This window comes from Crassostrea angulata, chromosome 5 (genome assembly GCF_025612915.1).
Source record: "Crassostrea angulata isolate pt1a10 chromosome 5, ASM2561291v2, whole genome shotgun sequence".
Classification (NCBI taxonomy): domain Eukaryota; kingdom Metazoa; phylum Mollusca; class Bivalvia; order Ostreida; family Ostreidae; genus Magallana; species Magallana angulata.
Genome location: NC_069115.1, coordinates 60490120 through 60517340, shown reverse-complemented (window position 1 = coordinate 60517340; position 27221 = coordinate 60490120). Strand labels below are relative to the sequence as shown.

The window sequence follows — 27221 nt, the reverse complement described above, 5'->3', positions numbered from 1 at the left end:
AATGTTAGAGTCTGCACAAAAGGAAAACATATATTTGAATAGATGATTAAGACGGCGCGATCAACTCATATTTGTTAATTCATTTTTAGAAAGAAAATAGTGCAGACAGTTTTCATGCATTTCAGTTAATATGTATTATAAAAACACGCATTAAATCCTTTTAAGTCGTCTGTGTATAAACAAAATTCTATTTAGAAAATAAACAAATAGTTTTATTGATCAAAATATTCTTGCTCGGGTTCAAATGTGGAATAAGTTACGTAACTGAAAGCCCAGCGCCGTTGACGACTCAATTGGTGTACGAGCTCATTAATCAATACAAAAGGTTGATGGTGGAATCGAAATTAAAGTTCCAAAACGCAATGTGCCATTTTTGAAAAGTTGTGAAATTTATTTGGACAATCGTTCACCTTAGTACTACCAAACTTCATGCGCAAGCCGGAGTTAAAATCGGGACGGGTTATACACAGATGTTTTACAAATTATAATAGATTATACATTTTGGAAGACTTATACATCATATAATATATAAAATCTTAACGATTGAAGAACCAAGTTAAATGTTAATGTTCATGTTTTCCGGCTTAGTTGGAATCAGGCTTGGGGTGAATTACATTGTAAAATAATGCATTACATTACCATTACTTCATGAATTAGGGCATTAAATTATCATTACCATTACTTAATTTCCTTGAAGTAATGCATTACATTACCATTACATAAGTACTTTGTGAAAAGTCAATAAGTTTTAAAAAAGTAATTTAAAAACTATATAAAGAGTTTTTGTAAATATTTCATAAATAAAACATGCTTAAAATATTAACAGGTTCATGTTCATGTTTACTATCAGGTTCAAATTTAATGACTTATACAAGATTGCTGTTGCACTTGTAGTTTTTGTTGTGTCGTGTACTATTTCAATTATTCTCTACCAGACTTTGTGGACTACACGTATTAAACTGTTGTTGTTAATGAAGCGACATTACTAAGTGGTCATACAAGTGGGATCAAAATCAAGGCACATAAATAGTACCAACACTTTCATTTTTCTTGTGGAGCGGATGCATTTTGTATCACGCCATTCGACTCCGGAATAGAACCACTTTCTACTAAGGAAACGCTCTTCAAATCACAAGATGAGGCTCTTGAGATTAGGACGGTTTGGTATCGAGTGTAGACAGTTTTGATGCAAATGTAGATCTATTGTTAATCTTTATATCAGGAAAATAACCAGCGACCAGGGAAAGTTTGAAGTGTTTGACAAGTGTCTTTTATGGAAAATCCGTTCTTGTGTTCATATATTTAGACCGTTCTCCTTAAAATACATTCTATCTTCACATCAAGGAAGATTTTGTGTGGTGGAAGAGAGAGAGAGAGAGAGAGAGAGAGAGAGAGAGAGAGAGAGAGAGAGAGAGAGAGATTTCCCCCAATACGACAAAGAGCACACGGTGGGTGTGACTGGTCAGCAGAGGATGCTCACTCCTCCATGGCACCAGATCCTACCTCTATCTATTTGGAGGTCCGTGTTGCTCTACACTTGTATTTCGTTTTATGGATTTTTGAGATGATTCACAGTTTGTTATTGTCATTTTTTCATGAAGAGAGACACAGAGAGAGAGAGAAAAGTGTGCATAAATCTTTGTTCAAGAAAATTGAACAAAGGTTTTATTAGATATAAATTATTCACCCATTACATGGTTAAAAGAATATTTATTTCTTCTCTTCAGCGTTTTACTCTAATTGCCAATTCAACTCTGAAAGAACAATTTGGGGTTTTGAATGGCTATTTCACTGCGTAAAGAGCAAGAGAATTAATAAACAGGTCATTTTGTGCCTTTCAAATTTATAAATTTGAAAATGAAAACGGGTTTTTCTTGTTCTCATTGATGTTAATTATTTTAAAATTATATGAACAATAATAAATATAAACTAGAGCAGAGCTCGTGCCAAAGCCACGAGTAGGTATTTCGTTGTTGCTGCAAGTTGAAAGTATATATGATTTGGTGGCAAACTATTATAATGACTAAACTTTCAGTTCTGCTTTTTGTTATAAAAATATATAAAAACATGTTGTGATTGAAAGCCTGTATAAAAAAACGTGTTTTGAAAAAGACAGCAAGAAAATGTCATGTACTCATGATTCATGTCAGGAATTTTATTTTAAAGAAAAACGAACCCGCCTTCAAAACACGTAACCTTTCTTGTAAGACAACTTCTGTATTAAAGTCTTTCTAAATTTTTGAATTCTATGTGCAAGTTTGAAATTTTTGCGTGCTGTCAAAATTTACTGATCAGTGGGAGAATTTATGCAAAAGTGAGCATCTAAATTTTACACAAGATGGTGCTGTATCATAGAGACACCGCTATGTAACGTGAAATTAAATAACATTATTTACAGAAATGAATATTACTTTTTTCGACGATGCAATAATATGTAAAATCCTTATTTTTTGTCAGTGGGTTGACTAATTAAATTGAATAAAATTTCTTGACGATGCAATAGTACTCAAAAGTCCTTATCTTTATGTCAGTGAGTTGACTAATTAAGTTGAATAAAACTTCAATTGCGCTTGCGTAAATTGGAATATTGGCAAGGAATTAAACAGTCCTTGTTAGAGAAATTCGGAGAAGTTATGCAACTGGTCAGTTTCTAAGTCAAACTGTGCATAGATGTTTTGAAAGACTGTCAATAGGTATCATCTGTAGCCACGGTCAAGAATCCGTGTGTGCAGTCATACATTGTACAGTGTATGTACATCATACACCTTTACCTCCTCACTTACAGCAATAAAAATGAGAGTGCAACCTTCATGTACACATGCATATTATTATGGTTCTGGAAACTATTTATCTTGTATTCTAATAGATTGGGTGTTTATTGTTCATCTAAAATTAGTATTTCACTGGCTGTAGCTAACCTTGTAAGTAAATTAAATTTTTTGCTCTTGAAAATTTTAAGATATGAATTAAAAATTTACTCGTACTTGGGTACCACACCAAACGTGATAATTAACGAGGGTAGGGTGGGGTGGGGGGGGGGGGGCAACGCAGCAATGAGTTCGTTTCCAAATGGGACGAACGACCATGTAGAAAAACAACAAAAGTGAATAAATGTGACCGATAGAATCCAATCTTAACTTGTTTAAAAATACTGTGAATATTCTTTAAAAGAATCATCGAATACCTCAATTCAGGACATTCTTCTATCGTGCCAGCACCTACCGCAAACTTGTAACGTGGAACTTTGATTATAATTTGATTTGAGTTTAAAGCTACCTTGTACGCTATCGTAAAAATCAAAGCTTAATCAACTGTACAAGATAAAGAATTTATCTTTTCATCTTAAAACAATATAATAGTTGAAAACATAATAAAAGATAGTCGTGTCCGTACAAAATATGAAACATGCACAGGTGATAAGGTACGTGTAGAAGAACACGAACCTACCGCGGATCACTTGTCCACTTGCGCTGGATCTCCTCGGCCATGTGTGAGGGATGATCATTTAAATTTTTTTTTTTTGTTGTTGTTTTAGAAAAAATTTTGTATAGTATTTTAATATTTTAGATTTACAAACCTACCATTGATTTATGTCTGACGATGTTTCCGATTTGGAGTAATCAGGTAATATCGCTTTTATTAATATACAGAACGACTTCTTTATTTACACTCAAATGTTTTATTAAATAAATGCAAGGTGGACAAATTTTCATAGCATAAAATTATTACAGTTCTTGTATTTACGGCAATATAAACTCTAACACGTTCATATACATGTAAGTGTGCGAATCTTGTGTATTAGATAACCGCATAACACTAGGTAGTGCAGCCGTGGCTTTTACAAAAAATTGAATGATGATAATAAAAACCCATTTATATTATCAAACTACTTATATTGACTTCATTCTGTTCGCATAAAATTTAAATGAGGTCACTGATAAAAATTTTGAAATATGGTGTCTTTTATCTTTGTTAAGCATTTTTTAATATTTTCGCAATTTTTGCCATACATCTATTTTAATGAATAAGGGAGTTAAAACCAATAGAAAATATGCACAATTATATAGACTAAAAAATAAAATCCTAACTTTCAATATTAGAGTACTGCAAAAATGTTTTAGCGGAAAACAAAATTTGCAAATTTAGTCCGAATTTCCTCTGTTTTGCAAAAAGTCTTTTATTGTTTGAGCCTAGTTCAATAATAGTGTATATATCGAATGTTATGTCAATAGTAATTCAATTTATAAAATACTTTTCGTGTTTAGAACAAATTTTACTCATTAAATTGAACTTTATAACAATTTGAATTTGAGAACTCAAACCCTGAGTAAACGACACCCTTAATGATCAGAGTTTTGGACATCTGGCCTCTTGAAACCCCTAATTACGTAACATATGACTTTGGTATGGTACCGTATAGATAAACAGGTTTACAATGAACATTTTGGTTCTATAATAAATTATAAAAAATTTTTCAGTAAAGAGTTATTATAAAAAAGACTTTAGAGCCCTCTTGGCCCCTTATTTGAGGGACGAACCCTTATTTCTTGATATCAAATAAAAGGTCTTGTAAATATAAACACATTTTGTTCAACAAGTGTTCAGAAGCTGTTGACCTTTCTAAAGATATCTAAACAAATGTGTTTTAGGAGCCGACCCCTAAAATCCTTACTAGGTCCACTAACAAAAATTATTTAGGTCCCATATTTTTAAGAACATTATTTTGAGCAACTATTCTCCTACAATTCTTTTCAAAATATTTCTCCTTTTCTAGATATTAAAGATCAAAGTTTTGGAAATCTGGCCCCTTGAAATTCCCTAATTACGTAACATATGACTTTTGGAATTTGAGAACTCAAACCCCGAGTAAACGACACCCTTAATGATCAGAGTTTTTGGACATCTGGCCCCTTAAAACCCCTAATCACGTAACATACATGTATGACTTTGGTATGGTACCGTATAGATAAACAACTGTACAATGAACATTTTTGGTTCTATAATTGATAAAAAGTTATTGTTAATAGAGGTATTGCTAAAATTCTTTAGAGCCCTCTTTGTCCCAAATTTGAGGGACCAGCCCCTTTTTCTTGAAATAAAATAAAATTCCTAGTTAATCTATACAACTTTTGCATAGCATTTCTTAACAAAATATTTACACATTAAAAGCTAGGGCCGAAGATGTGCAAAATTTTCGTGAAAAAAAAAATGGTCCCAATTTTTAAGCTCGGGCGAGCTTCGCCGCCTTGCGCATTTTTCAAAATATCAAATAAATAGGATCATCTACAGACATTCATCTACTATCCCTGAAAGTTTAACATTTTTATCGCAATTATTTTTGAGAAGTTACATAGACAAAATGGTCCTTAAAAATTCACTAAATCAAAATCTAAAACCGGAAGTGACGTCACGAGCCAGAAATTTTATAATGTCAAGTACTCTTGGTGCTCAACACGTCCTGTAAATTCATGCAAATCGTTTGAGTGGTTCACGAAAAATAGCGTTCGAAAAAAGTCAGAAAAAAAAATCACTAGAATTTTTTGTCAGTTGTAAAAGCTTGATTGAAAACATTTACACCCCTCTTGGTCTCTTATTAGAGAAACCAGCCTCGTCTTCTTGCTATCGAATGAAAGGTCGTTTAAGTCTTCAGATATTTTTTTTTAGAAAATCGTCACCGTTCTTGATATTTCTGAGAAAAAAAGTTTTAGGGGATAGTCCCTTATCCTTATCTTCTTATTAGGACCGCTGAACCAAATTTTGAGAGTTACATGTTGTAAAGTACATCGTTTTGAGCATCTTTCCTTCTATACTGCATTTCAAAATATTTTTCGTTTATGAGTTATAGGTGGTCATAGTTTAAGACTCTTGACCCCTTAAAACCCCTTATTACATAACACATGTTCTTTTGTACTTGCACATAACAAGAACAATAAACTGCAAAAACAAAAAAAAAAACAAAAAACAATATTTATTTTTTGCATTTGCCCTTTTGCATTTCAGAAAGTTACTCCCACACAATCTGCAATATTCAACAACAATATTCTGCAATATTCAACATCATCCATATCTGAAATCTTCTGAAGCTTTCATTTGACAAGCAGCTTGTATTTGTCATATTTGCTCAAGAGCACATTACCATTATGCCGGTATACTCAATAAGAACCTTTAAACTTTCCCGTGCACAGTTTGAACGCCAGAATGAAAACATATCGTACACGATTTACCGACAAAACCTTAAGCTTGGCCCTTATTCTTGTTGGCGTTTCCACCAAAGAAAATAATTTTATTCTAATTCACCGAGTTCAACCGAAATAAATTATACATGTATATTCATTACATTGCTTGGAGACATAACTGTAAGATAAACAAATCTGCCTCTATAACCTTTCATTAAATATCCCTCCGTAAAGGGCTACAGATGAAATACTTTAGAGCTCTTTGGTCCGTAATTAGAGGGACCAGCCCCTTTTTCTTGATATTAAATAAAAGGTCATTTAAATCTTAACACATTCTGTTCAACAAGTGTTTAGAAATTTGTTACCGTTCTTGAAATATTTGGGAAATAACGTTTTGGGGCCCTTCTATCCATTTAGGGGCAGTTTATGAAATTTTGAAGATTGCATATTATTGAGTAGATCATTTTGAGCATCTTTTCTTTTATACTGCGTTTCAAAATATTTTTCTTTTCTGAGAATAGGGTGATCAAAATTCTGGACTTTTGGCCCCTAAATACCCCTAACCAAAGTTTGAAGGTTGCATGTTGCTTAGTACATTGTTTTGAGCATCTTTTTTCTATACTGCTTTCAAAATATTTTTCTTTTTTTACTCTTTTTTTTGGGACTCTTGACCCCTTTAAACATCTTATTTCATAACACTTGATATACTGTAAGATAAACAAATTTGCTTCTATAACCATTTACAAAATATCCCCCAGTTAAGGGATACAGATGAAAGACTTTAGAGCCCTTTGGTCCCATAATTTGCGGGACCAGCCCCTTTTTCTTGATATTGAATATAAGGTCATTAAAAGCTTAAAAAAAGGTTTATGAAATTCGGATTAATATTTATTAGATCTGAAAGTGTAATTGAAATCGGCTAAGCCATTTCCGAATAATCGCCTGCACAAATTTTGTAAGAAAAAAAAAATAATAGGGAAAAAGAAACCAAACGAAAACAATAAGGTCTTCCGTTGGAAAACGTAAGACCTTAATAAAAAAAAAAAAGAAACAATAGACTAACAAGAGGGTCTATTGTCGGAAACGGAAGACCTTAATCATCTTAACCAGCGCAGCAATAGTAAGGTCTTTAGTTGGAACGGAATACGTTAATAATCTTAACCAGCACAGTAAATGTAAGGTCTTTCGTTGGAACGAAAGACCTTAATAAGAAAAGTAAAATTTAGCCCGAAGGATTATTGATTCTTGTACATTTTTGGTGATTTTTTCTTTAATCGACTTTAGAATGACATATTCTTAAAAAAAATTAATTCAGTTTTATAAAATGTAATTTGTTTATATAATAAATGAGAACAATTTATTTCTTAATTGAATATTTCTATAGCCATATGGGATATTTAGAATTTTTCGTGTTTTGGAAAGTTTGAAGTAGCGCTATGCAATTAACAAAACATCAACAAAGGGAACTACTAATCAGTCATCATCAGATTAATACGAGTTATTTATATACAAAAATTAACGCAAAATATTACACATAAGCAAATTAATATGCAAATTAATAAATATTCTTGCTATTTCCTATGGTGAAATTTGATGGCTTATCAAAGTTTTCATTTGTTGTAGACTTAATAATATACAAGGTATACAAACAATATATTAATAAATCGGAAATCTCATAAGCTTTAAAACACGGTACAAGTAGTTTTCAAAACCTATATATTACATTCATTTTAATGCGTCTTCAATATAATTCAGTTTGAGGGTATTTTCAGCTGTAATCACGTATGGACACAATGTCCACAGCCGACTCACTGTACACGTGTATTGGTATTTTCTTTGATTTTTTTATGTATGCAAAGCAATGATATTATAATGTTAGGGATATCAAAATTGAACTCTGTATAAAATGACTGATTAGTTTTGGTTTTTGCATTTTTTCCTCTGGGTTTCTACAGATAACGTGTACATGCAATGCATAGATGTTATCATATTTTTTTAAAAAGCAGAAACATTAACTAAAATAATGAATTTTTAACCTTCGTTAGAATTTAAACTAATATTTTCATAACATTATTTTTGAATTTTTTTTTTACATTATTTTACAAGTTTACCAACTGATTCGAAATATACGAACGTGACACACAATATACTCAAATGTTATAGTCGCTGTCAAAGTCATTGTATCAAATACAGAATGTTTAAGTCAATCTCACATAACAGCCTTTATGTTGATACCAAACAACTAAACATAAACCTGGATAAGAAATATTTTGCAATCATGTTATAAAAAGGAATTCGGAGAATTTATGCATCACATATGTGGATAAACCCCACTGTGATCTGTTAAAGATATCAATATTTATTGGTAATGCGCAATGTTATGCGCAGTGCATGAGGAAATCTTAACAATTTCTTTCCTTCATAGAACTTTGCTATATTCTCATGTAAAACGGATATAATCGCACAAAAAGTTCGGATAGTATTTCTTAAGTAAAGGAATGGGGTGCGATTTAGCGAATCGTTTGGTCTATGTAACTTATTCCATGCTGTGGACTGTTTTACTGAACACTGTGTTTTCTGACATGATGACTGTCGCCTGTCCCGCTCCCTGTGAGTGCAGACCGTCGGGTGTGTGTACGGGGACGTATGTGGATTGTAGAAACAAAGGATTAAAGGAGGTCCCGACCGGCATACCCAAGGATACGTGTAATCTGTAAGTTATAGTCATATTGGAAAATGTCAATAATTGTAGTATCATGTTGATAATGATAATTGAAATATTGAAGAAATAAAGCAAAAAAGTACGAGTTTTGGTAATGACTTGCATAATAACCCCAGATTTCAAAACATGTTATAAAATATGAAAGTCAGGCCGTCAGTCTTTATTTCACACAACATTTTGAGACCGAAAAGGTTTTCACTTATTTATAATATATCTTTGCATCATATTCCAGTAAAATTAAAAGGTAGTTTGAATGCTTTTTATTACTACACTTAATTTATTTCATTTGAGAACGTGTTGTGTAAATGTGTAGGGAGGTCCTTGAAACAGCCGCATTGAGCTCTTCAAAAAAAATTAATACACAATGACTATAAGTAAAACATGTAATTGAGACTATGTATATTTTGATACTTTTATGATCAGTGCGAGGTTAAGATGTTTTTCTGATGTTATAATTTACTAATGCATTTTAGTTCACCCTCTGATCCAGGGGGAAGGAGAATACGGGGGTTGAAACCCTGGTTTGAAAATAAGAGAGAGAGAGAGAGAGAGAGAGAGAGAGAGAGAGAGAGAGAGAGAGAGAGAGAGGATAAAAATATTATATTTTGTTTTATATATAACAACAACCAGACTTGTGCCAAACTTACAACATTTTAAGAACCTACACCCTCAATGAAATATTTATGTCTTATATTGGGTCGAGCGGAATATTTTTTTTTTGTACGAATGAGTTAAATGATTTGAATCACCAAATGCCAGTTTTCCTTTCATTCGTTTTAAAAATTTAATTGACAAAAGTTGAATGTTCATTTAAATGTAATGTCTGATAAAAAAAAAATAGATCGATAAATCCATTTGCAACTTGAATCTTTGTTATTCTTACTAATTTCACAGAGATTGAGACAGTCACAAATCAGTGCCATGATATTTGAACATCCACTGAGTATTTTGTCATCTTTTTTTTAAGCAAACGGATTTGTTTTTATCTTTTATTTATAAAAACAAAGTATAGAATGACTTCAGTTATTAGCGTACAGACATTTTGTATAATTCCTATTTATTATATTAATGCTGTATACAAATGTACATGCTCTCATTGAGATGACTTTTAAAAAGTGTTTTACTTATTGGTTGTCTTAAAAGAAACATATTATCATATACATAAAAATAACATGTTTGATTTTGGTAAATAATTTCATATTGTTTATGAAATAAAGAATAGTCGATAATCTCTAAAGATGCATACATGTAAATAGGACCCAGAGTATTTGCATGTAATATACATGTGTACACACAAAATAAAAACACTTGTGTATATATAAAACTAAGGAAAACTGGTATATATCTTTCTTTAAATACAAATTAAGCTATCTTAGTAATCGATAGAAATATATTATATAAATGTTCATGTACATGTAATATCCTGGATAACCCAGAGAACAAAGACATCTACATACAGTCCATCACATGGTCCCCGGGTGTAGCACCTGTACACATATGCAGACCCTAAGTGTCTAGGGTAAACAACAGTAATCACAATATATTTATTAAGCTTTTAAGTTTTGTTGAATATTTCGATGATTTTAAGTACATTGTAACGCAATTCATTTCTCTTATTAAATAATTGTATTCATATTCTCTCAGACTTTGAGAGGTTTCATTTTTCTTCTCAAAACAAAACATCTTAAATATGTAGATTATATAAACAACGTAAGATGTAATATGATTTAAAAAAATGTACTTTACAATTAGTTCATATACCTATAACTACATGTTTCCACGTGATACCTAATTGCATAACCGTACACAGTTTGGACCATATTTCTTTGACGTTGTCACATTCAAAAATTAGTTAACCGAAGTCATAGTACTGTCCAACCCTCTCTGAGGAATAGTAATTTAATGTTCTAAATATACATATACTAATTAATAAAACTGGACTGCTTATCGTAGAACCAGTTATGTACAGGATGACCGGATGCAGTGGATCTGCGGGCCCGTTTATTAAGCGCGACACTCGTGAACTCATAAGTATAGACTCTGGCTCTTACAGCGCAGCTCTCGGAACTCTACAGCTCCTATGCCTCCGGATGTTACAGCGTTACAGCGCGGCTCTTTGGGCCCCGCCTCTTAAAGACGAGGCTCTTACAGCGCGGCTCTTTCAGTTATGGTTCGTACAGCGCGGCTCTTAGGGCTTTGCCTCTTAAAGACGAGGTTCTTACAGCGCGGCTCTTTCGGTTATGGTTCGTACAGCGCGGCTCTTAGGGCTTTGCCTCTTACAAGCGCGGTTCTTACAACGTGGCTCTTACAGTTATGGCTCTTAAAGCGCGGCTTTTTATGCTCCGGCCTTATCGGCAGGGTAATATGTTTTACGGTGCAACCGTTGGGGCGAGCGCAGCATGTGATCAAATAATGAATTATGATAAATCAATAAAAATAAAAGTATCAACGTAACGTAAATGAATTTGAATGCAAAAAAAATATAAACATGCCTATTTTTTCTATTAAATTTTCATTATTCATAATTTATAAGATTGTTTATTTATTTAACTCAGATACAATGTTGTTGAATAATAAAGATTTTAACATAATGTTTATTGCAGTTTATTTCCTCTTTTCTTGCAGCAGACATTTTTCTTAAACTTACATATTAAAAATTGACTTATCATGGAGCCCCCCCCCCCCCGTTTTAAAAAAAAAAAATAATTAACGTATAAAAAAAATTTGCTGATCATATGAGAAAAACGGTTTTGGACCCCCCCCCCGGAGGATGTAATAAATATGAAAATAAAGATACCATTGAGCAGTTAAAGAGCTAAATGCATACTACGCACTCACCATTCCTCACCCGGATTAGAATTTCCCTGATTTTGAGAATTTCTTTTTCATTTTGCTTGTAAATATTTTTTGAATGATGCTACCGCGCCCCCTTTTAAAAAACGTTCCTGGAAATTACTGTAAATATATCGTGAATAAAATAAATGTGAGCATTCATCCAAATGAGAGAAAGTTACAACTGTTTCCTATTTTAAAAAAAAGATGTCCCCATTCGTTAGCTTTGCAAGATTTTGAGAAGTTTTTGGTATTTATATTTCAGCAGATTTACAATAACTATTTAGAGTAATTTCCCCTTATTGTGACGTCAGAGTTCACGTCGGTCAAATTTCGTCTGTGTCTTTGAAAAAACCCTGAAGAAAAAAAACTAAGTGAAATATACTGTTTTGTTTACTTAAAAAGCATGATATTCTTGAAATTACACAATTTATCTGTTTCTCAAAAGTTTTACTTTGATTCTCGCGAGAAGGAATCAAGTCTAGTGAGATCGTCCGACATTGATAAATTGCATTGTGGGTCGAAATTTACTGACTCCGAAAAATTCTGTGGGATCAATGTGCAAGAAATCCATTGTGACGTCACTCGAAAGGAACGACAACTCTGTTAGTCTTATGTAATGGTTTTATTTACTATGCATGATGTACATAGTCTTTTATCTTGTTCTCGTGAGAGTGTGAAATGGGAAACCATATTTACAGGGAATTACTGGGACGATTAAAACAAGGCATTACTGGTCCGATTTACTGACGCCAAAAAAATCCGTTGAATGAATGTGCAACTAGTCCGAATTTTCTATTCACACATGCCTTGCCGGTAGAGCTTGCTTCGCGCCAGCGCTGCGCGCCGGCGAGCTGCGCTCGCTATTACAATTGTTTGATAGTTTTTAAAAAAATGTGCAAAACCAGGAAAGATTTATTCAGTCACGTATAAAACTAGAAATAGAAAGATACAACTACAATACTAAATGGGAAAGACCCACTGAACTTTATGTCCTATATATGATTTATGTCGTATGATCTGCACTGTCCCTGCATCGGCCCTCTCACAGCACGACTCTCTTGCTTATAAACACTTCTAAAACGCCATCTTGTGAAAAGAAATCAAAGTACTGAAATTCTCCTTAGTCTAATGACAATTCTAATGATACAGCGCGGCTCTTTGGGCCCCGCCTCTTATAGACGAGGTTCTTACAGCGCGGCTCTTTCAGTTATGGTTCGTACAGCGCGGCTCTTAGGACTTTGTCTCTTACAAGCGCGGCTCTAAGTGATGACTCTTACAAGCGCGGTTCTTACAACGCGGCTCTTACAGTTATGGCTCTTAAAGCGCGGTTTTTTATGCTCCGGCCTTATCGGCAGGGTATTACAATTGTTTGATAGTTTTTTAAAAAAATGTGCAAAACCAGGAAAGATTTATTCAGTCACGTCTAAAACTACAAATAGAAAGATACAACTACAATACTAAATGGGAAAGACCCACTAAACTTTATGTCGTATGATCTGCACTGTTACTGCATCGGCCCTCTCAAAGCATCGCTCTCTCGCTTATACACCCTTTTAAAAAAGCCATCTTGTGAAAAAGAAATCAAAGAAATGAAACTCCCCTTAGTCTAATGACAATTTCCTTATTGTTACAGAATGCACATTCTGGTCTGTGTTTAGTTCAACATGTATGGCAACTTTCACTACAAATAAGGTATTGGAAAGGCATATCAATGCGATGTCCGTGACGCCACCCGATCATTGTATGACTGATCTCAGTTTAATCATGTTTAACATTATGAACTCACCTAGCCGATCTATAGCTATGTTTCATTTCACAAGCCAATTTAAGAAAAAAAATCACCAATATAAAAAACACACTATAGCGAATAACCCAGTATGTTTTGTGCTTAAATATATCGAAGAATTCTTACACATCAGATTACAAGGCTTCAATAAACGAATCAAAAATTGTCAAGCATCACGTGTCCGCAGCACTGTTAAGGTTTACTTTATGGTCGCGCCGACGAGAATATAAAATCGTTTAATATTTATTCGTTTGATGAGATATCGGCGCTTCTGATTGGTTGAAAAATTTCTTTAATACCTGCATCAATAAAATTTTTGCAGGATCTACTTTTCTCAACTGTTCTGGTGTAACACTATTTATAGAACGGGTATTTCCAAGATAAACACTGTCAACAAAATGTAAAGTTGTGTCTGTTTTATTGTCAGCAAAGAAAGTGCAATCTTGTGAATATTAAAACTTGAAAGTTTAACCTTCAAAAATGAACGGAACACATTATTTGATTCACGAAATAGAAAATTAAGCGTCTTCTCACGATTTCGTCTGCTTGAGATCAATCAACATTTACAGCGAGGCTGGCTGTTCCTTTTCCAGGAATATTATAACGAACATATAGGCCTATAAACTTTCACGGTAACACTGCACTGCTGTTCAAATTTGGTAACGATAATCATAACTTTCAAATTTACACACGTACATGATCGGTCATCAGAAATAGCGTCGTAAAGAAAAGCTATAAGTAATGCATCAACTCCTTCGGCGCATTCCAAGCGGCAGATATGCCATTTAAGTACATCACTGGCTATCTAGTTACCACAACGTTTACAAAAGTCGCTTATACATACTATTCTTTGTCGACATATCAGCTATTTTCGTCCACGATCGCCTTTCCTTGGATGGTTATGTCCAGTTGCATTTTCCAGCGATCTCACATGAAAACTAGTTTTAATACGAGTTTTTCTGCACAGTGAATAATATCACAAGCTATCGCATGTATTTTCCTTTCGTTTACAATTCAGCCGGTTCAGATTTTAACTCACTATTTGTGTTTAATCCATTAAATTCAGCTCAATAGCTCTGCATCAGCTGAAGGCGCATCCATTTTGAATACTGTTGCTGTTGTTGTTTTGTATTCATACGCGCCGCTTCATTTACATTATTTACATGTTTGATCAATGACACTTCGCATTATTTTATTTGAAAATGTTTTATTAAATGATAAGAAATGAAGATAATAATTTTTCTATTGATCGACGTATCAAAGAAAAAATTGACCGGAAAACTTTTTCATCAATGCGCGTAGCATGATGAAGTTTTCCGATCATTTTTTTCTTTGATACGTCGATCAATAGAAAAATTATTATCTTCATTTCTTAATTCCAACCGGAGCTCATTTCTTTGATATTTATTCTAATAAAAGAAAAACTCTATACAAAGCAGCAGCAATTTTCCGAATCTACAAAAAAGAAGAATTTAATTATCATTTATTTTTTTTATTCAAATAAGGGTATGCCCTTGTAAAATCGAACTTCGGGAGAATTATCAACACATATCACGTGACTATTAAGTCAGGGGACCACACTAAGTGTCATACAAAGTAGCATGTACTTTACTGTTTCATTTTATATTACATTTACATCATTATAAAATAACTTTACATAAACATTTTGTAATAAAAGATGCATCGTTTTATGAACGTTTAAATCCGCTGATATTTTTATAGTGAGCCTTAACAGTGCAACGTCGCCGTTGTCATCGAAGCGGCGTTGTTGTCGTTATTATTGTCGATATCCTTGTTGTTATTGATATCGTCGTCTTTGTGTCATTGAACTCGTTTCTATAATGTTGTTTCCGCTGTTGTGATGTTGTTTCCGTTGTTGTAATGTTGTTTCCGATGTTGAAATGGCGTTTCCGTTATTGTAATGTTGTTTCCGTTGATGTTGTCTGTGTTGTTGTTATCGTTGTCTCTGTTGTTGTTATCGTTGTCTGTGATGTTGTTATCGTTGTCTGTGTTGTTGTTATCGTTGTCTCTGTTGTTGTTATCGTTGTCTGTGTTGTTGTTATCGTTGTCTCTGTTGTTGTTATCGTTGTCTGTGTTGTTGTTATCGTTGTCTGTGTTGTTGTTATCGTTGTCTGTGTTGTTGTTATCGTTGTCTGTGATGTTGTTATCGTTGTCTGTGTTGTTGTTATCGTTGTCTGTGTTGTTGTTATCGTTGTCTGTGTTGTTGTTATCGTTGTCTGTGTTGTTGTTATCGTTGTCTCTGTTGTTGTTATCGTTGTCTGTGATGTTATCGTTGTCTTTATGTTGTTTTTGCTGTTGTTGTTGTTGTTGATGCTGGTGTGGGGTCTTGTTCAAAACAGTTTGGTATTTTTTTTTCAATAAGATAGCAGTTTTTAATTAATTTAAATGCAAAACAATATACAATTATTAATAAGAATTATACAACTTGGCTGTTTAAACTAGATTTCTGAGTTTCTGAGTGCCCAATCTAAAATTGATATAACGTGTAACTTGCATAAACATTTCTTCCACTGACTAGACATCCACCCATTGTTTGCTTGTTTTAAAGCAAGAATTATGATAACAATGTACTTTGAATACTTATTGTTATGAACTTAAGTGACAATACATCTATAACACTCTATATTATATATTATCATTTATTTACAAACGTCTATGACAATCAAGCTCTTGCAATTAAGAAAAAGGATTAAAAAATCAAAGAAAGTTGTAATAAGCTTTTTTCTTAATTGACATAAACGAAGAGTCGTTTTTGAATGCGAATTTTGAATACCAACCTCCTGCCAATAATAGAAGTCCTAATCTATGAGGGGGAGGTTGCGCGTAGTCAATTTCACAGTAAATTTCAATTTTTAATACATGTATTCTCCCGAAAACGAGAAGGGGGCATTCATAATAATATGTAAATTTTAGAGAAAAAAATGTTTGCTGCAAACAAAAGATGTTTGGGGACAGGGGACACCTAGATACTAAGTTCCTGAAATATCTTAAATTTCGGGGTTTATTTTCTTCTATTAATTGTTTAGAAATTAAGTGGTACAATGTCATAAACTTAAAACTAACGAGAGAGAGAGAGAGAGAGAGAGAGAGAGATATGACAATAAGCCGTGCAATAGAAAATACAACATGTATTATATAAATAAAAGAGAAATGTTCAAAGGTCATTTATTTTAACAACATACTTATTTTGATCTCAGTGATTAGTATAAAGAGAAAGAGAGGAGGAATGACTTTATATTATACAATATTTAATATCCGACATAATTTTAATTTTAAAAACTCATCTAAATTAATGAATATAAAAACTGTTCTGTTTATTCATGCATATCTTGTTGTTGATATATATTTCATGTTCATTAAATATTTCTTACATCATACATAGCCCTAAAAAGACATCAGTGAACAACTTGAGCAAGGTGTCAGACGGACAATTTACAAAATTAATGCGACATTCACACCATTTGATCCACGGATGTATGTTTATTATGTACAGATACTGCCCCACTGATACTCTTGTGAAGTAAAACTTAAAAGACATTTTGATGTCCTGTCCTGCTATCCTCCTTCTCTATTTCGAATAACCATTATGTTGAGAAATATTCTTATTTTGTTGAAAATAAAATCAACCATATATATATATATATATATTGATTAAATTGAATTTATTCTTCAAAACTAAAAATGCACTTAAAATTCAATTTTAAAATCGATATTTATATATGTTCTTTTAATTAAATAAGATGTTATAATATTTATGCTAATTGGACCTAGATTTTTTAATACATGAGCGTATCTAAGAAAGAACGGGCCGGATAATTAGATTGCGAAAATAAGTTTTATACTCTCCCCATCTGAACAACATAGATATACTTCGGACCCCATCCCCTGGGAAAAGTTTCTGATCCTAGATCTGCGCATGTAATAAAGAATTGAAAGAAAAAGAAGCCCATTCTTTTTCGCGTAAGCAAAAGGAGATAATCAAAACTGATCCATACAAATTTTATCTTGAATATAAAAAAGTAATATTTTGATTATTTTCTTTAACATGATAACTAATAAAAACTAGATATAGCGTGAAACAGTGCTGTTAGTACCCCTTATGTAAGAGTTGTACAGTGTAGTACTGTGGAATACAGTTGCTCTGTCCAGTGGGATACAGTGGAATATAACACCTCTGTACAGTAGATATACAATAGGTTTACAGTAGTGTAGAGTGATTGCACTGTATATATCAGACGATGTCAGTCAATTCTCGGGAATATCATCAGATTCTGAATTAAGCAGTTGAGGTAAATCATATGGCGATTAGAAGATATTTTGTATTTTCATGTTTTGTGGGGTCAGAACAGTCCCATAAGGTCATGACCTACATTGTAATTTATGTTTTATAATACAATAAGAAAGAAATACTCCTTCCTTCCCATTATAACTCATATAAAAATGATAAGTGTCTACACTTACTTACATGTAATGCACAAATTTAATACGGCATTGTTTATACAGGGCCAATATGGGGTCAACTCAATAGTGCAAGTCTGACAAATGAAAAAAATAACTTTTGCAATTAAAATGACAGAAACTTTACAAATGCGATAGGATAGGTAACGATGATAAGCTTATATAAATATTAAAAGATGATGATACAGTATGCTGTCAAAGGGAGCTAGATCCCATTTAGAAAGTGAAAGTAGAACTTATGCATGCTGGCATCTCATTATATTGTGCTACTGCTACTACACGTATTATGCTTACCTATATTGGTCAACATCATAATGATAATCCAATTAAAACACAATAATGAATTCCTTTAGCTGATCTTAACTAATCCTTTTCTGCATATGGGAAAACACATACATGTATGTATACACGTGAACCCATCTAATCGAAGAGCTGGGTAAAACTAGTACCTGCTAATGAGACCTGCAGACCTGTGCTGTGTACGTAACTTCAGACAAAGATCAGTTATTTGTAGCATGCATGTATTTTTATGACCTATTCTTCAAATCCACTTGCACTATTTTATTAGGTAAATAACAGCTTTAAGGTGGTGCAGGACACCTGCATATTGTTATGTACACTTCCTATATATACTGAGATAAACAATAAAGTATATTAAATATTAATTATAACCCCCCCCCCCCCCCCAAATAATGTTACCTAACATTGAAGCGCAATGGGTTATAGCGTTTACATGTCTGTAGAGCATTGGGGTCCAAGGTGTATTTTTGGTAATTTTACTATTGATATAAATAAATTTTCATTGGGGGGGGGGGGGGGGGTCTGGACCACTCACTCCCACCCTTCTCTAAATCTCTGCACACGATGATGTACATGTAGGCACACAGAAGCAAATCTAAAACCGGCAACCGCCACGGGGAGGGGGCATAATTTATTTTTTTATTTTAATTTGTTTTGCAATAATTTTATAGACCATTATATATACTTTCTATGACATGAAATGTTAAGATTATTGATTAACTGAAAATTCACTGCAAACAGTTCAACCCCAAATTGCACATAAAGTGTAGCTCATTTGTATTATCATATTGGAAGGGATCTTACCCTTCAGTTATGAAAATTATAATTTTTAAATGTATTACCGGAGCTTGCATGTGGCCTTCATTTTTAATTAAACGGGTACAAAACAGTGTTACTTAGGGGCAAACACTTGGTGCGGGTATTACTGTCTAATGACAGCATCTAGTTAATTATTTAATCGTACACTGACTTGAAATTATGTAAATATAAGTTAAAAGAAATCGTTCTTTGAATACCGGTATAATGAGGTGATAATTTCGGTCGGGCGTGACAGAATCTTTCATCAAATCCTTCGGGTTTTATTGGATTTGATTACGCCCCGTCCAAAGTTATCACCTCATAATACCCAAAGAATGAGTACTTATTCCTTAAATAATGTTAGAATAATGATTTTTTTATACTTATAATTAATATATTATTTTTAGGAACTGTACGACTTGATATTAAAATAGTCATTGATAAATTGTATTGTTCCATACTACACAAAATCGATTAGAAATGTTCTCATAGACAAATACACAGTATTTTGTAAATATTCAGAAATACAGAACAATTTTATGGAAAGGAGATAACCTAAGCCGAGTAGCGTGTCATGCAAGAAACGTACCTTACCTCGAGCGAGCATCGTATTGTTTTATGTAAAAACTATACCGTAACATGTACAAAACTGTTCCATACTGTGAAGAAACAAACTGTCCAATACGAAAACCTAAGGTTGTATGTCATCGTCGTTCAGGTTTTGCATAACGCAATGCTTTCAACTGCTTATTTGATAATCCGGCCTGTTTTCACTATTATTAGATGCTTGCTGATATTCACATAATTGATAATGTTACTGTGAACATACATGATACCTTCATATATAAATCAAATTTACGTGTATTCATTAAATGTGCTTAAAAAGTTCTTTGTCGCCCTTTCCATCTTTTTGAAAATACAGAGAGCAGCTTTGACGAATAATAATGCTACCCTCCTTGAAAGATACATCAGCGACAGTAGAACAAATGTCCCTGTCTGTGTTCAAGGTTTCTGAAAAAAAAAATAGTGTTAATACTTCTATGCTAAAATAAATTGCAATATTAAAGTTCACACGGTCATAGTTTTTAGACGGTCAAATTCAAAATAATGAGCATTGTTTTACATTTATTAATAATACTAAAGAACACTTTTTTTTAAAATATTAATATAAATCACTTGTCATTTAGATAATAACTAGGTACTGTTGTATAAAGTTAAAAATTCCTGATCAGCTAGAAAATTTAAAAAAATCAAACATTTCCTTTAAACGAGGACTATTTAGAATGTATTTGTATGCGAGAAAAATGAACTGCAGCGATTTGTTTTATGTTTATACCACATAAAAGATTTTAGGCCTTGTTAAATTATGATATAGAGTCATTTCATTATAGAATCAATCATCAAACATCAGCATCAAAATTGATTCTGTTTTTACTTACACTCATATTTATATTATCAATGATTAATTAGGTTTAATTTCTTAAAATTATTTTGATAGAAAGAACTTAGTTTTACTATATTTATTCTATTTTTAATTTTGAATATTTATAATATCATTGATATAAACGTTTTGCTTTCATTCAGGGACTTAGAAGGTAATCAGATATCAAGGATCGACAACAACACCTTTAAAGGGCTACCACAGTTGGAGTATCTGTAAGTACTGTTACTACTGTTACCGTGCTATTCACATCTTGGCGAAACATCGAAACCTATAAATGCAGATTTTTTCAAATAAACTTTGAAATACCTGCACAAGAGTTACAGATTTTAATATTTGATATTGATGTAAAACGTGCGAAATGATTACCGTAAACTATCATTGAATATAACCTGATCAGTTATTATTGTGATATTAACTGTTATTAAAACTTTTCGATAAGCTACCCTGATATAACAAAAATGAGAGAAATGGGGTAGACACGCTTTTTGCAGATCTACGTAAGTTGGAGTTATACCAAAATATACTCTTACAGTGTTATATTAAGAATAACTATCTAGATAATAAATATATTTATTTAAGCATTGAATCATTACTTTTTGAAAGATATAGTCTCATAACTGCAGCGGTGTGTGCATACAAATTGAGTAACGCGCGCAAAAATAATGATTTAATGCTTATATTTACATTTTTGTAACTTCTTGCCTTGTCTGCAAATGTAATTTATAGGTCAAAATTTCTGTTTTATCCTAAGGGTAAGTTCAAATTAATGGAAGAGCCACTGTAACAGCCGCAAGCGTGAACTTTAATTCTCGCTTGTGACGTTGCATTTTACAGCGTTAAACGTTTGTGACGTCATAATAAAACTAGTCACTCTAACCGTCGAGTACCTTTTGTGTGTTACGGTCTTATAACTGCAGGGTCGAGTTTTTCACACACTGTACATGCAAAAAATATTTGGAATGTAAATATAAATAAATATATATATATAAAACTTTATTTAAAGTATACAAAAGAATTAAGATTTGACAAAAGTGTAATAAATAATTAGCCTTATATTTGCTTCTTTTTACACACTTTTAGTTTTGATAAAATATGAATATACATGCTAACCTTATATATCAGTTAATAAACCATAAAAGGACTGTCGTCTTTGTCCATCCGAGCTAAAACATCGACTACGATTAAGAAATGACAAAGCGACAGAACTAAACCTCAAATTTTGGACGTAGATAGCAAGTGTTATAGATCTTATTGATCTATGGTCATACCAAGTATATTGCACTGCTGATTAGTATGCATGTGTACATAATTTTCTTTTTAACAGAAATTTTTGAAATATAAATTTTGTCAATATGTATTTTTAAACCATACGAAATTCAGTTTGATAAAAAGCACTATCAAAATACATAAGAATAATTTAAAAATAAAATAAAATGAGATATATATCCTTAATTTTTTTTTTGCAACATGACTTGCATATATATATATATATATATATATAGAGAGAGAGAGAGAGAGAGAGAGAGAGAGAGAGAGAGAGAGAGAGAGAGAGAGAGAGAGAGAGAGAGAGAGAGTGAGAGAGAGAGAGAGAATACAATCTCAGCTATGTTAAGGACGTCCATAAGAAGAAATCCATATTTTTTACATGAAATGTTATCTTAGGAAAAATCTTGACATTCTTATAGAATTATTTGTTACGCAAAGTGATCACATATCAAAATAAAAATTAGGAACATTGCTGTTAGATGATAATTTTACAAAAATCATTGGAATACCTTGTAACGTGAATCTGCCAAACATAAATGAACGAGGCTTAATACTGAAAAAAATACAGAGTGCAAGGACTTAACATCAACAAACATAGTTTTTTTGTTTTTATCTTGTAAAATGAACATTTAAAATTTCAAAAAATGTTTGGAGCTTGAAATACTTATGTAAGAAGAATTATTAAATTCAATGTCAACAGTGTATGAAAAGAAATGTGCAGGGAGTTTCAATATTTGACGCTAATTGTTATCAAATGCTGAGCGATTTTATACAGCTCCCAACATTTCTGATATAGCGGGGATGTAGTGTTGTAACATGTAAAATTTCAGTATATTTAATTAAGTGTATACCCTTGCAATACTTCATTTTATCTGATCCAATTCAGATTGAGCGTCATTTTCGCGAAGTTCAAACTGAACACTGACTAAGTTCACAATTTATATTTTCATTCATATAAAATTGAACGCAGCAAATTTCACTAAACTGATGTTTGAATGTTTTTTTTTTCTGTTAACACAATTTATTATTATCAAATTGTTTAAATCAGAAAAATTAATTCATTTAATGCCTTAACCTAAACCGTATTAGTATAAGGGGTGGGTGGGGTAAGTGTGTACTTTGAGTTTGTAATTTACTAAACAATGGTGCTTTAGTATGCTATCATAAGGAGGGAAAATGGGGTTGGGTAAGTGTGTACTTTGAGTTTGTAATTTACTAAACAATGGTGCTTTAGTATGCTATCATAAGGAGGGAAAATGGGGTTGGGTAAGTGTATACTTTGAGGCTGTAATTTACTAAACAGTGGTGCTTCAATATGTTTTATGTTACTTTGCTATAAAATGAAGGACAAACACCTTTAATGTATGATAAGATTGTTTTTTAATTGTGATTAATATATTATTTAATAATTAAATAAAGCCAAAATATAAATATTTTTCAAAACTTATGTAACATCATCAATTGACAATTCAAAGAGATTGAATTTCTATGACCAACTTGTAGAAAATTGTTCAACAAGACTAGAGTTTTATGATTTTCAATATTTTCAATCATGATCAGGAATTTATGGAAATCAATCATTTTTCTTGCGCACTGCTGCTCCTGTCATTTTGTTGTAAAAAGGCATTGCAATTGACATGGAAACCAAAACCTGAAATGAAAAATATTTTTCAGCTTCAAATTTAATTTTAATAGATTTGAATGAACAAAATGATGAGAGGTTACATAGTTAATATAATTAAAAACTAGGCCAAGTATAGTTTGTGAAAGAAATATCTATAGGGTACTTTTTATCAATATAAAAAAGTCGATGTACTGTCCCCGATAAACCAATGCTTAAAAACCCTTTAATTAAATAATGTGTCAAGATTAGCAAACTATTGTGCTAAAGATAACATAAACATGGATTTTTTAAATTATTGTGCATATTGATGGAAGATACAATTATTTTAATCCTACCACAGACACAATCAAAGTGTTTAATCTAAAAATGTGTGAAAATGCGATCAATTTTTTTTGTTTTATATTTATATTCGAGCAGGCTAATAACACGCTTCGGTTTACATAACAAACACTACTTTTTCTTTCTTAATTCAATCCAGATCATCAAAGTAAGCTAAGTAGGGCTAGCACAGTGTTTCATTTTCCATTGTTTACATTTTCATTGAACATGGATGACATGCAAGCTAATATTATTTCAATGTTAAAAGCTAGTAAAAAGATAAAATGGGTCTCTACACTCTCTATGATCAAAATTTACGAAAAGCAGTACATTTACGTTGCCTGCTTGAATCACGAAACTGATGTTTAAACATAATATTACAGGATGAACAAATGTTAACAAGTAAACAAAATCGAAGCTGGGGAATTTCGCTTCGTTCCTGTTTTATCCTTTAATTTTTAATAATATAAAACAATATCTAGGGAAAGTACAGATAAAGCCTACGTAGTTCAGTTTTTTTCTCTACCGATTCCCGCCCATGCTGGTTGTAAATGAGTTAAATTTGCAGATACATCACTGAAGTCCACATATTTATTCTGATCACAGCTGCAAGCACTGACATTACGTAGTCAACATCGACGTCATTAGATGACATACATTTGATAATTTCGCAAGATATACAGACTGTGTATTTATTTCAGTACACTTTTCTTGATACGACCAAACCCAATACTTTATCATTTTAATTATTGTAGATGTTTGTTAATAATCGAAATACAATATCTCATTATCATCTGATGAATAATTATCGTGGCTTATGCACATTTCCAACATACACACGTTCTAAAATTCGGATACCTTCCTTAACATAGCTGAGAGGTGCAATGTGACCCTAAAGTCCAATAATCTGCGCCAAACATTGATGGTGTGACACGCAAAAATTCATGGTTCACGTACAAACGTCAAATTCCGATCCTGGTTTAATAACATGCACCACCTATTATGGTGCAAATTTAAGCATACTCGATTTTTTAGACGATTTTTAAATGTTGTTTTGAAGACGTTCATATAGTCGTGAATACCTATACCTAACAGCTTTCAGAGGTAATGGACTGTGCAAAACGACGTTTTCAATAATGTGTATATAGCGTGACGTCACACACACTTATTATTTTTTTTCATTGTAAATGAAATGCCAACATGTACGACCCTCTCCATATCATCTGTGTGTGATTGCATGAAATGATTATCTCGTTGTTTATACAGTATATTGACCAATGCAAGTAAAGCATTATCGGAGGTTGACCTTTGATGTGACTTTTAATTGTCCGTTTACAGAAAGTATGCTGTTAACTGCTAATGCGAAAACATGGATCAGTATGTAGAGTTAAAACATATGACGGGTTAAAATATAGCATATGATCTTTATTGTTTATTTAGTGCTAGATCCATAATGACGTCAACACCGATTTGATATCTCTTTTTTAGTTCTTTATGATCAAAAGGGAAATGTGTAGGATAATAAAAACAATATTGCCTTGACATTCCAAATGAAACCATCAAAACTACTTCCTACACCTTTTTTCAGTTTAATATCATTGTAAAGAAGAGGGACACAACATTTCATTTGCTTTTGTTTGTTTTTTTGTTTTTTTGAAAGACTGTAGATTGTTAAAATTTATTTTGTATTTTAATTTGTCAACACCAGAAAGAAAACCCTCTGAGATTTGTAGCAAGATTACTTCATATTTCATTGAAAAAACCCCAGATTAAAACAATTCTTTTCAGTGCGTATATCTGAAAATTAGGCCATAGTCACCAAATCAAGATATTATAATAAATCATCATTTATAGTTCAAATTTAAGAAATCTGTAGTCTAGTTCATTTACTTGATCTTGACCTTTGCGCGCAACGTCATTACTAATGTCGTATACATACATGTAGCAATACGCTACATACGTAGAATTTAATGACTCCGTCTGTCTGTGGCACTACGAACCATTGTACTTTAGATTGAAGACCGTACAAATGTAAACGATTGTAATTTGGCAAAATTAACCACCGTACTTTGGGGTGACGCATCTATAGGAGTCGTCTATTACAATTGTGGGTAAAGCTCCGACCTGTGGGTAACACACGGCTTTCGGCATGACAGTCAGACTCAAGAGTCTGTTAAAGAGAATATGTTTAAATCGAATGTAAAAGAAAGCAAACCTTCACCAAAGCTATGTATAAAAAGATTGTTTACAGTCTAATAATCAAAATACATATATCTAGTGAGAACAGTGTATTTAGATAAGAAAAATGCGTTTTGAGAGAAACTTCGATTACAACTATTTGTGCTGCTAGCAAGTTTCTATCTTGTCGGAAGCGATATTCCTTTTGGACAGACAGGTGTTTGATAATTAACATAATTGCCGCTACATCTACATGCTCTATATTCTGTGTTGAACCAAGTTAAATGTCTAAAGTGCAAAAGGATTACATCGTCAGTTCAGCATTTTCGAGACCAGATGGCTTCGGAAGAAATTATTCTCTGTTAGATGGGATAGGCCGGGTTATTGGGGAGTAATACTAGGAACGGTGTAACGAAGAATATTGAGCTGGATTGAAAATTGACCTGGAAGTCATTTTTCAACGTTAAATATTGATCCGAGGGTCAGTTTTTAACGTTGAAAATTGAGACCAAAAATCGTGAAATTTATACTCGTGGTCATTTTTTCAACGGTATGAGAAGGATTTTTCTAAACTGACGACATCGACACGTTGACAATTAACTTTTAAGTTGAGAATTGACCCAAACTTCAAAGTTTTGATCTGGAACTTTCTTTACGCGGTTTTAATGTACAATCATGCACATACGAGGCTTGTATTTGAAAATTTAACTTTAAAATGTTCACATTATCCCATACATAGGCGGACTTAGCTGATTTATTTTAGGTTGATGTGTCTAGATACAATTAATCATTTAATTTTGAGACTGAAAAAAATTTAAAATACATTCATTTTCTTATTAATATAATACCGTGTAAAAAAAAAACAACCAAGAAGACGACCGTTTGCTTAATTCTGAGTGGAACAGGCGAGTCGTGCTAGCAATAATTATTATTTTTTTTTTTTACATATAATTAATTTTCATTCTACACTCAGAGTAGCAGAAACAATGTGAACAAGTAAAACTTGAGGTTCCTTAAGTACAACGGACAAAGAAATTATATTATTTAATTCTCAGTTCAAGAATGCAGACTTTAGTAACTACAGTTGTCTATTTTTTTCTGGGTAAAAAGAGCGGAAACGTCACATGCTTTTTTATAATCCGTGGTAGGTGCAATAAGGGTGTTTTAAAAATGCCAAAGAATTCTGTGAAAACTTCCCTCAGAAAACTAACTAACTAAAACTAAGTTCGAGTTCAGCTCGAGATCAGATATAAGTAGTGCTATAACCAAAGGTCACTGAGACATAGACACTCCAC

General features: G+C 32.4%; 1 protein-coding gene across 1 annotated transcript in view; it reads left to right on the top strand.

Annotated features, from left to right (window-relative positions):
- Positions 1-8539: 8539 nt before the first annotated feature.
- The window catches only part of LOC128182853 (phospholipase A2 inhibitor-like), a 309453-nt gene continuing 290771 nt past the window's right edge, over positions 8540-27221 (top strand). The window contains exons 1-2 of the mRNA XM_052851613.1: positions 8540-8889; positions 20681-20752. Coding sequence (XP_052707573.1) covers positions 8675-8889; positions 20681-20752 — 287 coding nt within the window. The 5' untranslated portion in view covers positions 8540-8674. The remainder of the gene's footprint in view (positions 8890-20680; positions 20753-27221) is intronic.